Source organism: Gadus chalcogrammus, chromosome 4, assembly GCF_026213295.1.
Source record: "Gadus chalcogrammus isolate NIFS_2021 chromosome 4, NIFS_Gcha_1.0, whole genome shotgun sequence".
Taxonomy (NCBI): domain Eukaryota; kingdom Metazoa; phylum Chordata; class Actinopteri; order Gadiformes; family Gadidae; genus Gadus; species Gadus chalcogrammus.
The window spans coordinates 10,627,916-10,646,052 of NC_079415.1; the positions used below are offsets into that span (position 1 = coordinate 10,627,916).

Consider the following 18,137-nt stretch of genomic DNA (forward strand, 5'->3'; position numbering starts at 1 on the left):
CTGGATAAGGGAGATAAGGAAGTTAGTTTTATTTCCAAGGTCAACATATGTTTTTTACACTTTCTATAATGCGTCACGTTTACGTTATTATTATGTTATTTTTGTATATGCATATGTCATTAAACTAATTTTATATCCAAAATAGTTTACGGTTTTTAATTTGACTTATTCAGTGGAGAATAGGTGATGACATGCAGAAGCCAGCCTTCTAAGGCATTGAAGAAGATTAAACAAATGAAAATGGCTTGGACACAACTCTCCTCTCTCCTGACCACTATCTTTACATATGTGTAATGGATATGAGCACATCTAAGAACTGTGGTTTGTGGTTTAGAGTGATTTCAAAGGAGTCACTCTTTATAAAGGTAAGGAATGCCATTGTTTGCACAGCTTATAAAATAGAAAAGCAGTTCATAAGTCTTAGTTTCCAATAAAAAAGGGACAAAACAAAACCCTATTTTCTTGTCCTAAGCTACTTGGCAATGGAGAAGGCGTGTATAAAACAAAGGATTTGGGGTAATGTCATTAGGTTGTCAGGTTATATTGTGCTCCCAGGTGACGGCTGGTCCTATTCCCTGCATTCTGCCTTCTAGTCCTGTGCACGTGAAGTGTGCAAGCTTCATGTGCACGCTTCACGTGCACAACGGATGAGCTCACTTCCCACAGGATTGTCTGCCTTGATGTATCTCCTTCAACAGCTAAAACAGAAGCTAAGAAAAGAAAATGGGGGAAATATCAAATGGCTATGAATCTTAGGATTCAATCGTTTAAAAATAATAATGAGGCAATATTATTTTATGACGACTCAACAATTGCAAAGGAAGGAGCGGAAAGATTTGGAAATAGATTTTGTGTAGGATTTTCACGTGCATATAACACTTTAAATGGCCAATATAAAAACGTAAGGACCTTCCCTGACTCTCTGCGTTGCGTAGAGCAGTCTTTGAGCGGATTTCTGTTGTAACTGAACCACGGTTAGCGGTTTCGCCAGGAATAAGGTTTTAGGTGATGTCTAAGCACAGATGGTGGCCTGGCCAAAATGTCTGTTCTTTCCTAACGTTAAATTGTATACGTTTATTAATGATGATAACCAATATCAGTTTACGATTCTTATTGTTTCAACCCACGGAGCTTGCACTCCAGTGCTTTTAATGTGAGTTCCAGCAGGCTGCAACTCACTTACTGGCCAAAGGGGCCAGTAATGAAAATGAATTTCGGATTACACGCAGTACCTTTTAAAGTGTTTCTGTGTATGCATTGCTCGTTGCGATGATTTGTAAAGACCACCCCAGCACATGATGCACGACTCAAAAATACACAACTCAAGGATAAAGGCTGAACTTTAACACAAATATGCATAAGAGAGTTTTATTCTTTTACATTTCATTCATAAATTCACAGTTCATGCATACATTCACTTTTACAGTTCATTCATACATTCACTTTAACAGTATATTCAAATGTTTACCTTAACAGATCATTCATGCGTTCACTTTTTCAGTTCATTCTTTAGTTCACTGGGCACACTGCAGTTGGATTGCAGTATTTTGTCTATGTGTGTGTGTGTGTGTGTGTGTGTGTGTGTGTGTGTGTGTGTGTGTGTGTGTGTGTGTGTGTGTGTGTGTGTGTGTGTGTGTGTGTGTGTGTGCGTATGTGTGTGCCAACCCAAAACTACTCAAAATCATATAAAAACTGTTGGACCGGCCAGGCAAAGTTTACATCTAAAAAATAATATACTTATAAAAACAATTGGACACGCCAGGAATGGTTTTCATGAAACATTCAAAGTCAATTGCTAACCCTTTCAATTTGAGTTTCTGGATTACTAACAGATTGAAAACAGTTGGAAAATTGCAAACCTGATCGCAACTCGAGGGAAGGACAAATATTGCAACTATTCTAATAGTTGCAGAATTATATAAAAAATACAAAATATCTTGATTACTTTGGGTTCATTAGGAAACTGTGCTCACTCTTAAGACCCAAAGCAAGCTGCTCTTCATCTGTAGGACCAGACAGACCCATGTCTCAAGCCTTTCATATTCTGAAAAGAAGAAAGAGAGAAAATACCACACTATTAGCCTCTGGCATTTCAATGTTTTCCCCCCCAATTTTTATTTCCATTTTTTCCTTCCAAAAGTATTTTATTTTCAGGCTGCTGGAAAGAAAGAATATCGGCCAGATTTCAAGTCTCATAATCCAAATCTTTTAACTCTTTTCCTATTGAAGTAGATCACTACTGGCCTGGAACACTAGGACCTTCACTACTGACCTCAATCACTAGTACATTGACTACTGACCACGTCCACTAAGAGGTTCACTACTGACCTTGATAACTACTACATTCACTACTGACCTCGATCACTCATCACTACTGACCTCGATCACTAGTACATCACTACTGACCTCGATCACTAGTACATCACTACTGACCTCGATCACTAGTACATCACTACTGACCTCGATCACTAGTCATCACTACTGACCTGGACCACTAGTACATCACTACTGACCTTGATCACTAGTACATCACTACTGACCTCGATCACTAGTGCATCACTACTGACCTCGGCCACTAGTCATCACTACTGACCTTGATCACTAGTACATCACTACTGACCTCGATCACTAGTCATCACTACTGACCTTGATCACTAGTACATCACTACTGACCTCGATCACTAGTCATCACTACTGACCTCGGCCACTAGTACATCACTACTGACCTGGACCACTAGTCATCACTACTGACCTCGATCACTAGTCATCACTACTGACCTCGATCACTAGTACATCACTACTGACCTGGACCACTAGTCATCACTACTGACCTCGATCACTAGTACATCACTACTGACCTGGACCACTAGTCATCACTACTGACCTCGATCACTAGTCATCACTACTGACCTCGATCACTAGTCATCACTACTGACCTGGACCACTAGTACATCACTACTGACCTCGATCACTAGTACATCACTACTGACCTGGACCACTAGTACATCACTACTGACCTGGACCACTAGTACATCACTACTGACCTGGACCACTAGTCATCACTACTGACCTCGATCACTAGTACATCACTACTGACCTCGATCACTAGTACATCACTACTGACCTGGACCACTAGGACGGTCTGGGCGGGGGGCGGGAGGGGGGCGGTGCTCTGCAGGGGGGAGGTCCCTGCGGTGCGGGAGGCAGGAAGCCTGAGGTTGCCGATGGGGGCGTGGCCAGGCCAAAGAAGTGCTCCTGCGGTGCGGGGGTGGACGGTGGTGGGGTGGTGGCTGTCGGGAACGCAGGTGAAGGCAGGGCTCTGTTGGGCGGAGGAGAGTGAGGGTCCTCCAGAGGGCAGGCGGGGGAGGTGACGGAGGAAGGCGGGGGCGTGGAGGGCAGCGGGGGCAGCATGGAGGTGGGGGACGGAGGCATGTCGGAGTAGAAGGCGTCGTTGCCCTTGGAGACGGCGGCGTGGGCGTAGCTGTGGGGCAGGGTGTAGATGGGCGTGGACGGGTGGTTGTAGATGGGGTAGCGAGGGCCCACGTTGGGTTTGGAGCCGCGGGTGAAGTTGATACACCTGCCCTGTAGATTGGTTCCGAGAAATGACGGTCAGGGTCATGTGATCGTCTCTTACCGAGTTCAGAGTCAGCTTCATAAATGGTTGTTTTTTCAAAGCTCAAGAGGCCTTACTTATACACCATTAATCTTCAATTTCCTGCAGTTGTCCTCTAATAGACCCAGATAAGGCTTATCAGGGATCCCAAATCGTCCTTTTTTGACGGCTTTTGAATTGCAGCCCTTTGTGTGACTATAATGATTTCTCCAGTCGACACGTGTGCTGAGTATTATCCCTATGAAGGTAGTGTGTAGCTTCAACATGGCGGCTGAATAGTATTCCTATGAAGGTTCTGTGTGGAGCTCCAACATGGCGGCTGAATAGTATTCCTATGAAGTTACTGTGTGGAGCTTCAACATGGCTGCTGGATACTATTCCAATGAAGGTTCTGTGTGGAGCTCCAACATGGCAGCTGAATATTATTCCTATGAAATTTCTGTGTGGCGCAACCTTTGTTTGGCAGTGGGAGCATCGAGTTCTCCAGAGATGGAAAGAGGAAATGCCGGGGCTAGTCTTATTAGTGGGTGTCGGGGAGGAAAGCAGGGTGCCTGCCAAGCTGGCCCTGGTGAAGCTGGATGGAGCTGGGGGGTAGACAGCTACTCCTGATGGCTTTCACAGACAAAAGGCCCTTTAAACCCTGGAATGGGATTAATCCATGCTAAATAATGAGAAGCTGCATCATACTTTGACTTCCTCTCTCCCCCTCACTCTTCTCTTTCTCTGATTGGTTGAAGCCTAGTGATCTGTGCTTAGTTAGTACATTTTTTTATGTTAGACGTTTACTGTTTTTTGCTGATTCTAAGGCTTAGGTTGCAGATATATAACCTTCTTTCCGAAGAAGTTATGATATAAAAGAATTCTGCAGCCAGCGAGTGTTTGATGTAGTATCACTTTGCTTCTGTGTTGCATTTCAAAGATGTTTTATCTTTATCACAATTGCCGTAAATTTCCTCTAACAGCCAAGATAATACTTATCAGGGATTATAAATCTAATATTTTTTTATGGCTTTTGAATTGCAGCTCGTTGTATGTCAAATATTCCCAGATGAATATTATTCCTATGAAGGTACTGTGGAGCTTCCACATGGCGGCTATTGCATCCAAAATTGTGAATTAAGGGTATTCTGCCCCCCCAAAGTTTGAAAGGTTATCAGCTATTTCTTGCATGCTTGGATGGATGACAAACACGTGCCAGCACACACCAAGACACACCAACCTGAGACTGGTCAGCCCTGATGTTGGTGGTCAGCGGTTGTTGGGTGGAGTTTCTCGTTACCTGTTAAACACGTGAATTCCTCACCTTGTCCCCTGGGTGCGGTCGCATCACAGAGACCCGGGCGTAGCTCTTCCTAAGCAGAAGGCCCAGCGCGTCCAGCTTACCCTAGCCAGGAAACAAAACCAGACCCAAATGATCATCCGGTTCCAAAAACCTTTCCATTTTATGTATGGGTTGGAAACCAAACTAACAATACAGCATATGGGATACATGAGCTTGACTTCACTGCAGCTTGTAGTGCTTCTCCACTGTACTGTTTACTCGTTGTTAGTGTTACACAATGCCATGGGTCTGTATCTGGTCGGTACTGCTCAGAGAGAGACGTGTCCCATAGAAAACAGATTACATAAGAGAGAAGCACGAATTCCGAGAGGAAAATATTTGGTTGTAATCATGCCAGATTTAATGCGTCGGAGGTCAGCTCCATACAATTCACGTCTGGTTTTCATTGGCCTCTACAGCTGACTCTTGTGTTATGAACCTAATACAGCTGACTAGCATGTTTTGGACCGATTTTATTTAGTGTGTCCTTGAACACAGGAACATGAGAAGCAGAAACACTTAAAAAAAAAAAAAAGTGGACCTATTGTGTTTGGTTTATAGAAGTATTGTTTTCATGGTTTATACTTTAAGTGTGGTATTTATGGTTTGTGTAAGTATGGTATGAATGTTTTCACCACACTTATATACAATCAATGGCAACTTCGTAAACTACGGTACACTATAAAACAGAGTTTTAAACAGACTGTATAAAATACACTGTGTACAACAGACCAACCAATTTGAAAGAGCCTCTATTAGATTGAGATCTTATGCAGGAGTTGTTTAGGTCTATGTACAAGTATGTCTATGTATGTCTGGGCACGAGTAGGCCTACTATGAAGTCATCTATATATAGTGGAACAATCCACCATATTCAGCTACGACACCCTGGTGCACACTGTTGCATGCGCATTAGGTTATTTCTTATTTAATTTTTCTGTTCTTGGCTGACAGGAGTCCAATGGGGTGTGTGCCTCTATCGTTGGTCAAACAACCAAAGCAGAGATTGGTTGCATGGGCAGCTTTGTTCTTTCCGGTCAGACTGAAAATCCACAGAACTGCTTTTGCCTTGACTTTTGTTTGGTATTCTCTGATCACTATCTGTAAACTCCAGGAGAAGGACTGTGGTGTGTGAAAAGCTCTACAGGTCAGCAGTTTTTGAGACTGCAGGCCTCATATGTCTGGCACCAATCATCAGGCTCTTGGATCTCGTTTTGATCGAACAACAGATGAAGACAGAATTTGGCCGTTTGTGATTTATGTGCTGGGTTGCAGCCTGGCTATTTTGGGTGTACCTAATAAAGGGACACTTAATCGTTAAGCCGTTTCACATGTTTCTGACATCACAAGTTGGCGTGTGTTATGTTTGTACAGACCACTCCACAGTCACCTATTTAGTGTACTCTGAAACCTGGTAATGTATTCATCATCATCCTCGGGGGGAACTCCCATTTCTGTTGTCACAAGTGGAAATAGTTTTCAAGTTGCTTGCAATGACCAACCTCACACCTGGTTATAAAATAAGGACCCTTTTACGTCTCAATAGGCCAAAAATGGCCTGACCAAAAATGATGACGCCACTTAGAGGATCCTTTCATAATTTACATAAAGACAACATGTTTACCTTGATGGGTGAATACCATTTCTGAGGACGGACGGGTCTGCGCACGCCGTTGTTGAAGGTCCGTGGAGGAGGAAAGTCAAAGTCTTGTTCAGGCATCACCACGCGAGCGTTCTTGGCCTTCTCTAGCTTAGCCCCCTCCTCGGTGGACCCCTTGTCCCCCCAGTACACCTGGCCATGAGGGTAGAAGTTGGTTTACTTAACATCTGGCAGACATTGACGTTATTCATATTCACATAGGCACGCTGGGATTTTTCATTAGCAAGCTTTTTGTTTCAGTCATACTATTTTTTGTCAAAACCTTGAATGAACGATGTTAAAGACATTATTAGTTCACAACATTGACTAAACTTTTAACTGAGTCTAATATTATTTCTTATATAACAGGCCTTATTTCAGAAACAAGTTGCAGTCTTTTTAATAGGCCTGTTTAAGTGAAAAGCCGACTCCACCACATCACCATAAACTCTTCCTAACAACCCAAGCCATCTGGTTTTAAAAAAAGAAAAGAAAAGGAAATCTTTTATATCTCTGTTGATTTCAGTTGGAGCTGAACACAAGAGGCTTCTCGGTAACCTAATCGACTGTGACTGTCACGGTCAGGATCTTCACTTAGACATTCAGAGTGGGGACATTTCATCCTTTGCTTCTAATTCAATTCTCTTTAAGTTATTGCTGATACTTTTTCCACTGGTAGTTCTTCCTAGCTTTGAGCCTGACCTCCTTAAATTCCTGCGTGTCTCTCCCTGTTGGATTAACTCCACTTCCCTCACAAGGACTCCTTATCAGCCGATAAATCCTGCAATAGGTTGGAACGGTCTCTGATGAAGACAACCTCTATCTCTGCTCCTCGCAGTTCATCTAAACTAGAGTGCGGTAGCAAAAATGGACCAATTGTAAATGTAAATGCAACCAATATTTAATATAACGGCTGTATGACCTACTTCCATCCTTTTGATGCCTCCCACTCCTCGCCCCCCATAGTACGAGGCGTCCACGGTGGGCCATCTCTTCTTTGGGTATCCTTCGTCATCTTCATCCTTAACGAGAGAAAACAACTTATCGTATTGACGAAATACTTGACATGCTAATGCTGCATATCAGCTCTATCAGCCGGAATACTAAATAGGAGTATACGGAGTACGTGTGTTTATGTGTCAGACAACTTTTGTTATGCCAAATTTCCAATTATGATAGTTCACTTTAATTACAGCTCATAGTTGTTATACTATATTTCCCATTATGATATCATGATGATCTTTTCGTTAACTTTTTTCTGAAAAATTATTCTTATTACATTGCTTCTGATCTGAAAATCTGGTAGTGTTTATTGAAACTCAAATTCAGAACATTTCCATGAATTGTTAAAAATGTGTCCAACCAAGCATCTCTACCCTCCAGAGAGGACCATCTAAGAGGAGCGACTCACAGAGCTGTACTCCACCACCGGAGGGGGGGGGTCGTGGAGGATCTGTGGACAGCAGCATCAGGATAAACAAACTGCTGTCCTATATACACATCATTTAATCTCCTATATTTATGATACAGGTAACCTCAGCCAAAAACCTTGAGTTCAACTCTGAAGAATGTTTTGATTTTCCATTTCACCTCATGTCAATTCAATTATAAATTTCTAATATCTTCTAAACTAATAAGAAATCATGATTTGCTGGCAATTTTGCCAAAAAATAAATAGATATTTTTTGTTCTAGTCCTGTGACTCGACAGCAGAGAAAACACAAGATGGCTGACTTACCACGGTGCAGCACAGAGGCCAGAACCACCAGAGTAGTGCCAGGATGAGTAGCAGCATCAGGATCAGCAGAGCGATGGCTATAAAGGTCCCATCGGACTAGACAGGAGACAGGAGATACACAGCGGAATCATTTCACTGAACTGAGAAGCTTTTTGATACAGGGTTACTTTAGCAATTTTTATGGCACCTACATTTTAGCACAGCAATGATCAACCCTAAATGTTGTCATGAGAGTATCATGGAAATATGAAAGTATGTATATGATGATAAAATTAATGAATTTACCAGTCCGAGGATATTTTCCATCTACACATCATAGTCTTGTTATGACTACCCAAAGATACACTTAGAATGGATTTCAGCGTTAAGATAACCAAACTCGTAATCATCCTAATTATCAATGGGACAACATGTTGTTCACATTAGCTTTCCTTTGGACTGTCTCCAAAATATGTGAATGAATTACATCTGTTGGAAAGAATCACTTGAGGACAGATTGGATTCGTTTTTATTGACCTTAATCTGCCCCATTGGGAATCCGTGTGAAGTTGATCCAATGTTGTAGTTTCACAGAGTAGGGGCCTGTGCCACGAAGCGAATTTGCGAATTTGAACCCCGGTCGCTGGCGTTCGGGTCTTATACTAATCCACTACGCTACAGCCGCTACCTCTCAGCGGTTGAAAACATGCGATACATTTCTTACATAGGGTGTAGGCTATTTAAATTGAATTCCCTAAATGATAGAATAAGGCAGGATGGACGTTGCTTATGCATTTTTAAATCATCATCATTCTATTTGGATTAATGGCGAACAATTCTGCATTTGGCATAGTTATTTTATAGACAATATGCAGAATCTTTTCACTTATACGCATATAGACTGCTTGATCTATCGTAAAGGTGAGAAAAATGACGCAAAAAACGCCCCTTTCAAGTGAACGCGCACTTAACCTAAAGCGGAAAACCAGGTTCAACTAATTGAATCTAAAGTGAGCTTTGTGGTACCATTTAACTCTGATTGCGAGTTGCGGCTCTGTCGAGCCAGGTTTTCCCAAGAAAGCCTGGGTATGTTCAGCGAAGTTCGTGGTATACCCCTAGGTCTACTAACATATCTAGCATGTGTAACTCTATGGATGTTGTTGTAGCTCCAGGGAGTATGTCTTACTTACACAGATTGTATTTGTCACTAGTGTTTGTTGTTTCACAGAGTAGGCCTTGTAACTTATTATTGCATTAAATTGTCCTCCATTCATTCTTTAAAATCCTGTTTTCATGTGTATTTTATTGATTATTTTAAATCCAGTTGTTAAATGTATTTTATGGACTCTTTTACTTTTCTTTTATTGTATGACACATCGAGTCCGCCTCATGTACGAAATGGCCTATATAAATAAAATTGGCTCGACCACTTACACAGCTTGTATGTTTAACTCCTAGTGTGCTGTTGTTTTTGTTGTTGTTGTTGTTGTTGTTGTTGTTGTTGTAGTGTCACAGAGTAGACCTCTTTACAAAGCCAGTGTAACTTGTGTGTAAGGAGATCTACTTACGCAGCTTACTGCAGTGGTTGTCACGGCGCTGGAGATGAAGCTCAGGCCGTTGTTCATGCTGACATGTAGAGTAGCAGTCCTGACAAAGGTCAAAGGTCACACATTTATATATTACATCGGCTATAAGAATTGGGACCAGGGTTTGATGCTGAATTATGAAAATCAATGATTCGGAATAGTTACTATGACCTCATTGATAGTCATTCAAGCTACTATGAACTCATTGTTTGTCATTCAAGCTACTGTGACCTCATTGTTTTTCATTCAAGCTACTATGACCTCATGGATTGTCATTCTAGCTACTATGTCTATTGTCATTCTAGCATCTTATTACCTCTTTGATGGTCTGATGGTTACCGTTTCGCTACATGTGATTATTTGTTATAAGGCTACATGTAGCTGGTCCTTATTTTAGGCTCCGATATCCAACATTCAGTTCCTTGTCAGCTTTTAGAGAAACCGTTTCATTAAATATAACACGGGAAGTGCATTGACACAAGCATCTGGATTGTAAACACAACCTATTGAGGGCAAATAGAATAGAACGGAGTAGAGCGAAAGTGAGTATCATTCCTGACGCAGCATTCATACACATACCAACAAGCAATTACAAATAGAAGAAAAATTGTAATAATATTCAAAAGAAAACATCAACAAACTAAACACACCATCTTAAGTGCAAACACAACATATATGGAGTGCAATCACAACATCTGGAGTGTAAACACAAGCTCTGGAGTGTTAATCCAACATCTGGAGTTTTAACACAATGCTGCATGCTGAATTCATCACATTGACTTGAATTGATGTTTAAATAGAATTAACTCAGTGACTTACGACCCCTCTTCTTCTAAAACAGGAGCTGGACACAGTAGATACGTGTCTCTGACCACCAACGGTCTCTTCACTGTGGAATGGAAACAAACTTTATCAAACAACTCTGTTACCCATGGCAGCATTGTTGGAGTGTGTATGCGTGTGTGGGTGCGTGTGTCCTTGTGCTTGTATGTTTGGTATTATGTTTAGCATTTGCATTTTTTTGTATTTTTTTTTTTGTATTTGTATTGTTTGTCATTATCTGTAAGGACCCCCTCGAAAATGAGATTGTACATCTCAAGGGGCTAGCCTTGAAATAAAGAATAAAAAAAGAATGTATATATTCATATATATCTATTCATGTATATCATATAATATTATCATCAAATACCGTTTGAAGGGACTCTATTTTTCCACCAGGTGTGATGTCTATTAGCCACTTCAAGCCTTTTAAAAATACTCCCATTATTGGCATCGCCAGTGGCAGCATCCAATTATCAAGATGTACGATGGATTCACAGCTTGCTATCGTTCTGTTGTCTGAGCAGTGAGGAGCTCTGAGTGATGTAGCAGCTGAGGGGAGCTGGGAGGATTCTTTAAGGGGGCAGGGGGAAGGAGGGACGCTGGATTTATAACCTTATGAGCCTCTGAAGGACCCAGCCCCCCCTTGTCTCCTCAACATTCTTCCAAACCAAAACAAACCAAATCAAATGATTTCAGAGTGAAATGTTACGTAACCACTGATGGACTTCGTTCACTTCACTCCATTGGCTGTGATGCCAGTGTTTGTCAGCCAGTGTTTTGTTGACGCTCACCCCATGGCAGTTCTTCAACTGTTTATGCCTCGGTCAGTATATCAGGGTGTAGTTTCTAAAGTTCCAGTGGGAACACTCCAGACTAATGCCTATTCCATCCCCTGGCATAAGAAGAAGGGTACAATTGCAAAAGGGGGTTATATTCCCTGACTATTAAACTGCCCTCTCAGCATAACGTCTATGCTTCACTGCCAACTGTTCAAATATGGTGGTGCCGCCGGGCCACTCCCACTGGAGTCTCTTCAAAACAGAGCAAATACGAAGCAGACTCCAAACTAAGCTGCTGGTCCTCTCCTTGAGATGTTGGGCAGTTTTTCTGCTAACTCATCAGAACTGCTCCGTGGTTTCACTCAAAACAAAACAAAACAAAACAAAGACTGGGCAGCTTTGAACGGACAACAGGATGTGATTAAAACTATATTAAAAATAAGGGAAAATCCAGTTTTTTTGATGCAAGAAGCATATTCGATTAATTTATTCAGATTTGGTCTGGTAGTAGTTGTGAATTTTGGCAGGTCCTTGTTGTTCAAACTCGTTTTGATGACATACAACATACATATACAGTATATTATACTGCTTTACTCAAGAGCTTTAATCAACCAGCTGGATGATTAAGCCTGATGAGCCTGGTTCTAAAGAGCGGATCCTTTGAGCAGTTCCACTCACTCAGTGTCAGCGTGTCGTTGATGCGGAAGCTGCAGAGGACCTTCCGTACATCCCGTGCGTGCAGGAAGCCGTTGCCCTTGACGACCACCTGGAAGGACTCTATTGGGCACAAACAGGAGGCGTCAGGCGTCGCGGGGTGGTGCACGTTGTACCACAGTTCAAAATGTGTTTGGAGGAACAAGTTCAAGCTCAAGTTCAGGTTTACTGTATTTTGTACACAAATAGTAAAAAGAAATGCAGGCACACATCAAAAATTACAAAAGTTCTTACAGGTCCAGATTCAATATGAACTAAACAAAACAAATGATAAACCAACATAATAACTCAGGAAAATTGTTAGGTTAAAAAATAAAACATGAAGTAGATGGTTAAAATATGAATAAATAAGTACAGAAACGAGTCAATAAAAACAGCAATCAATAATCAAATTAACTAGGACTTATTCCTCAGTGTAATGGCTCCCACTACCTCCTTGACAGACGCTGGATGGCTCTACGGCCAGGATTTCGATGCATGATCTCTTCAGGATCTTGAGGGAATGATGGAACACGACCCGAGTGTTAATCCTTAAAACAATAGAACCGGCTTCCGAAGTACAGCTCATGAAGAGTTCAGCCGAGTCTTACTGAGTCGATGATTCCTGGTAATGCCTGAAAGCCGTCGTTGACTGGGAAGACGTGATCCTTCCCGTCGGCTATCGTCCACAGCTGGAAGGGAACGTTTGCAGTGCAACGTGAACAGACTGTACGTGATTGGTCCCCCTTTGATGGGTTGTGAGGTGATGGGTTGTGAGGTGATGGGTTGATGGGTTTACCTGTGTTTCATTAAAGTCCTTCACTCCCACACAGTAGACCGTTGCACCCAGCTGGCGTGCTCTGCTGGCCTGAAAGAACACAACGACGTCAGAGACGAACACACAACGATGACAAATGGCTACCATATAACACACGTTCGAATAAGAAGTTAAAAGCTGATACGTTGGCATGTTTATATCATCTACACTGTAATACTGTATTGTGTCGGTTCGATTTTCCGCCCTTTACGATATATTATGGCTGCTTCGTGTGACCTCTAAAGTGAGTGAACAACATTCCTACCTCTCTCTCGGCCAGGTCAAACTGATCCTCTCGGAGCTCGCCGTCGGTCAGCGCGATGATGACGCTGGCGGTCCGGTAACCTTGGGGGGAAGTGCAGCAGTCATGTGCGTCACACGTTACTGACGTGGAGGATGTGCAGCAGACATTGTAGCCACATGTTATTGAAGGGCGGCAGACATGTTAGTCCCATGTTATTGACCTGAAGGAAGCGCGGCAGACATGTTAGTCACATGTTATTGACCTGAAGGAAGGCCAGCAGACATGTCAGTCACATCATAGTGGCCTGGGGGAAGGGAGGCAGACATGGCAGTCACATGTTAGCAACCTGGAAGAAGCTAATATTAGTAACCAGGAGGATGCCCAGCACACGTTAGTCACATGTGAGTACCCTGGAGAAAGCGCAGCAGTCATGTTAGTAACATGTTTATAACCTGGAAGAAACACATGTTAATGGCCAGGAGGAAGCACAACCGTCATGTTAGTGACCTGGAGGAAACGTGGAGACATGTCGGTTTAGTAACCCGGTATCACGCGATTTCGTGCTCATGCGCACAAACGTTAATCTGTGCGCATCGTGTCCCAGATCACGATTGTCCGACTTTTTTAGTGCTGCACAGAACGAAATGTAAACCAATGCATTCTGAATGGGAGCAACATTTAACGTCGTTTTTGAGGAGGTCTGCTTACAAATCAGAAATGTTGACATATATATAACTAGATAATAATATATACAGATATATAACTAGAGGGTGCACTGTACTATCTGCGCTCACCCCTTCTGAAGCTTCTCTCTCTCTCGCTCTCTCTCTCTGTCCCTCCCTTTCTCTATTTCTCTCTCTCGTTTCGTTTTGTGGAGCCCGTCAATTGTCGGGGAACGCTCCCATTCAGAATGCATTGGTTTACATTTCGTTCTGTGTAGCACTAAAAAAGTCGGACAATCGTAATCTGGGACACGATTCAATAGATTAGATAAAGTTTGTGCGCATGAGCACAAAATCGCGTGATACCGGGTTGGCTTAGTGGTTGAATGCCATGAACAGCACTAGAGTGATCCTAAAAACAGAGCCACTCGCGTTTATCAAACTTAAAACAGCTGATGCATGTGTGTCCCAGTCATCAAGAAACTGGTAGATGTATTATTCTCACCATCCCCTGTTGCATAGTAGATCTGTTCACTGGCCTGAAGGTAAAATCACACAAAGGTTTCCTTCAACACCAATGAAGTTAAATACACCCTTATATTGGCATGAGACACACCATCATCCTAACGACTTGCTACATAAAACAAGACATATTTGATTCATCACAGATGTTGACTTTAATGGGTGTCACCGCAGCACACGTACAGGACAGAGAAGTATTAGAAGTGAAAAAAACGACAAAATCCAAAATCTGACTGAAGCGCTTACCCGTTCAAAACCTTTGTGCATGGCAGTGTCTCCTCCTGGCTGGACCATGCGCAGCTGCTCCAGTCCGTGGCCTATCCTCTCCCTGCAGCTCACACACACAAGACCACAGGCAGCAGGACTACCTTTAGTGAGCAGTCGGGCAACGGAAGGGGTTTTGATTTAATTCCTGTTTATTTATTTTCTTGCCTGTCTTCAGTTAGTTCCATCACAGTCCTTCCTTCTTTTGAGAAAACAATGAAGGACATCCGAAGCTGAGGACTAACAAGAAAACACATCCACCATTTGAATATATAAATCACGGGACACACAGTAGAGAATGGATCTCTCATGTTAATATGTTAATAGGTACAAGTGTATTCAATATTCTTTTAAAATCTTTATTTGTTTGTTATCTTGTAGTTAATCAAACCGACCTGATGAACTTGTGAGCCAAATGGTCCACAAAGTAATAGATCTCATTCCAGTGGTGCTGCACACTGCCAGACCTGGGAGGACAAGGCTAATTTATTCATTGACGACCTCTTTAAACCTTTGGGAAAATGCTCATGAAGTTAAGTACACCACTCAGTGTTGATAGAACGATGCTAGATTTAATACAGCAGCATTGCGCTCTGCTTATGATCCAAACAAAATCAAAATCGAAAGCCGAAAAACATATCCTGTCCCTATGGAACTCTATAGGATGACATCACAGAAGGAATGAATGGTTGATTATAGCATTGTTGTGATTTTGCTTTGAGTAATCACCGTTCATGCAGCCAGATATATGTAGACTGAACAAATTCTCAGTCTCTCCAGGTAAACATCTGCACATTGTTCTGGGGTTCTGTTTCGGCTCTCTCCTTGTGTTTCCATTCCTACAACCAGACGACTTCCCAGAAGACACAGAGAGCCAAGAGCTCCTCTCTCTGGAGCGTCTGGCTCCGATGGAGAAACGGTTTCTGAGACACTTATTGTTATCGTTCAAGAATAATTGTTTGGATTAAGAGTGATACATAAGATTAAGAGTACTGATTAAGATTGAGAGTAACGGTTTAGATTGAGACTAATGGTTAAGGTCGAGAGTTACAGTTTGGATTTAGAGTAATAGTTCAGATTAACTTTAATAGTTAGGATTCCACAAAGAGCAAAGCCCTATGGAGTGCTTCAGAAAAGCAAGTAAAACAAAATGCTAGGGAAGGTTAAGTCATGATAACGTAAAATAAGTATAAAGAGGGGGGGAGGGGGGGGGTATTTAGTTTGTAGGTAGAAGGTAGATTTATTTTATTCAGACAATAATCTGGTGTATTTTAGAATGGAAACCCATACAGGGTTAACATACAAAGCATTTTTCTTTCAACAACGTTTACAGCTGTCTCTTGCTTTGAGCTCAGATAATAAAAAGGTGATTCAGACAGCAGGTTTCTGCCTGGAGAATCCATCAACAACGAGATGTAGTGATGTCACAAATAGCCCTGCTTCTGACGGTCAGTTGCTACACAAGCTGTGCCGAATTGTTGATAAACAAGAGGTGCCAAAACTGATATGATATTCAGAGATCCAACATTCACAAAGGGCACTGATTGTGACTGTAAGTTAGTATTCGAGCTGTGCCAAATAGCAAATTTTACATTGATGAAATAAAATCCCTGTGTCAAAGCCAAGGAAAGCTTTTATCTTAAGCTCTTGTTTCCATTTTTATCTACACAATTATGATCTACATTTTGTTTGATAAAACAAGGTTTATTTAATGTTCTAAAAGTTATGTGAAATTGAGTTCCGAATTGAAGTACTGCTCACGACTGAAAGTGGAAAAACAAACAACATGTGTTTCTCGAATGCTCAAGCATCAGCTTCATTATTGAACAAACAAAAAACTGTGATTCAGTTCTGTTCAGCAGCGGACCAGCAAGTATGGTTTCCATCACAGAGCCCACTGCAAGCTCTACGTGGCGTCATAAGACTCATCTATTAAATACTTAGGAACATTCCCTTTTAGACTAGCAACAACCATAACCCTAAGACTTTTAGACTGAATTATTTATAATCATGAAGCTATCATTAGCTTGAGGCTATCATTGATAAGCATGAAGCTATCATTTACATGGATAAAGCTATAATTCATATGCATGAAGTTATTATATATAAGCATGAAATGAATATCATTGAAAAGCATTAAACTTAGCTATAAATCATTTATAAGCATGAAGTTATCATTAATATGCATCAAACTATTATTTATAAGCATGAAGATATAATTTATAAGCATGAAGCTATCATTAATAAGAATCAAACTATCGTTCATAAGCATGAATATATAATTGATAAGCATGAAGCTATCATTCATAAACATCAAGCTATCATTTATTTGCATGAAGTTATCATTTATAGCATGAACCCACCTCCATCAAGCTATTTATAAGCATGAATCTATTATTCATAAGCATGAAGCTATCATTTGTAAGCATCCTGATGTCAAGTCACCCCCATGACCCCCTGTAAGCTGCTTCTTCTGATCTGACAGTTATAATATTGTAATAAATACACTTATTCAAGTTAACATTGAATATACTTATTTTTATGCATATATCTACTCTCTCTTGGCCCCAACAAACACTGATGGCTTTCCCAACCCTTTTGAAGAGGTTTGCAGCCACGTGTCTGTGATGTTTACACCAACACCACATTCTAGAGTCTAAAGCAACCACTCTGCAGCACAAGAAGCAAAGGAAAGAGGGCATCACGCTTACTTGTCCAGAACAAAGAAGAGGTCAAATCCTCCGTAGCAGGAGGATCCCACAGCCCGCTCCTGTGCATAGATGCTCTGCATTGCACAGCCCGCCACCAGGAAAGAGGAAAGTATTCCCAGTACCTGCCTGCACCAGCCCCAGGGCATTATCCCCTCCGACTGCCTCCCCACTGCACCTCCCCTGGAGATACAGAGAGAGAACAGCAGCAACTCAATGAGAAAAGTTTAATAACTTTCTTTCTTGATTCCTCTTAAAGTTGTCCCTCGACAAACAACTTCAGACTTCTGCATCGGTTCCCCATCCCCACAGCGGCAGATGTGAGTTGAGGAGAAGGAGGAGGAGGAGGAGGAGGAGGAGGAGTGAAGGGTATTGAGACCAGCAATGTTTTTGTTTCTCCTCTCCCCACACTGAAATCTCTTTAGCGGCTGGTAACTCTGCCCTTGAGCTCTGCGCTTAATTTCTGTGGTTTATGTTAAAGCTCAAACCTTATTTTCTTTAAAGGTATTCTTTTGAGTTAATTTTATTCGGTTCTTTGGGTATTCTTGTTTTCATCCATTTGAAAGTAATTGTGTTTATTTGTGTCAAAGTCTGTGCACTATTGCCACTCAGTGGTACACAATGGAACTTGAAATAGCGGGTAGGAAGACTAACGTTTTAAATAAAAGAATGTCATGGATAAGAAATAATTGTACATTCGCTCATTGCAATAGTGTTCCTCTATAGCTGTCTTTTATCGTTATAGTTAAA

General features: G+C 41.6%; 1 protein-coding gene across 1 annotated transcript; it reads right to left on the reverse strand.

Moving 5' to 3' along the window:
• Positions 1-1,594: 1,594 nt before the first annotated feature.
• antxr1b (ANTXR cell adhesion molecule 1b) lies at positions 1,595-17,691 on the reverse strand. The gene is made up of 19 exons (XM_056588544.1): positions 17,391-17,691; positions 15,075-15,146; positions 14,848-14,919; positions 14,662-14,743; positions 14,399-14,432; positions 13,253-13,332; positions 12,970-13,038; positions 12,782-12,862; positions 12,624-12,684; positions 12,156-12,254; positions 10,696-10,765; positions 9,859-9,937; positions 8,312-8,407; positions 7,985-8,026; positions 7,500-7,595; positions 6,559-6,726; positions 4,917-4,997; positions 3,125-3,582; positions 1,595-2,044 (listed from the first exon to the last, which is right to left on the reverse strand). Exons 1-18 carry the CDS (start codon positions 17,534-17,536, stop codon positions 3,133-3,135), a joined length of 1,878 nt encoding a protein of 625 aa, XP_056444519.1. The 5' UTR covers positions 17,537-17,691; the 3' UTR covers positions 1,595-2,044; positions 3,125-3,132.
• Between the last annotated feature and the right edge of the window lie 446 nt (positions 17,692-18,137).

What these genes read in the sequence shown, in the direction of transcription:
- antxr1b (XM_056588544.1), bottom strand. Translation starts at nt 17,536, where the DNA reads ATGCCCTGGGGCTGGTGCAGGCAGGTACTGGGAATACTTTCCTCTTTC. An exon ending in CAACGACACGCTGACACTGA is followed by an intron (nt 10,766 to 12,155) that starts GTGAGTGGAACT and finishes TCCATTCCACAG; the next exon opens with TGAAGAGACCGTTGGTGGTC. An exon ending in CGGTGGTGGAGTACAGCTCT is followed by an intron (nt 7,596 to 7,984) that starts GTGAGTCGCTCC and finishes TCTCTCGTTAAG; the next exon opens with GATGAAGATGACGAAGGATA.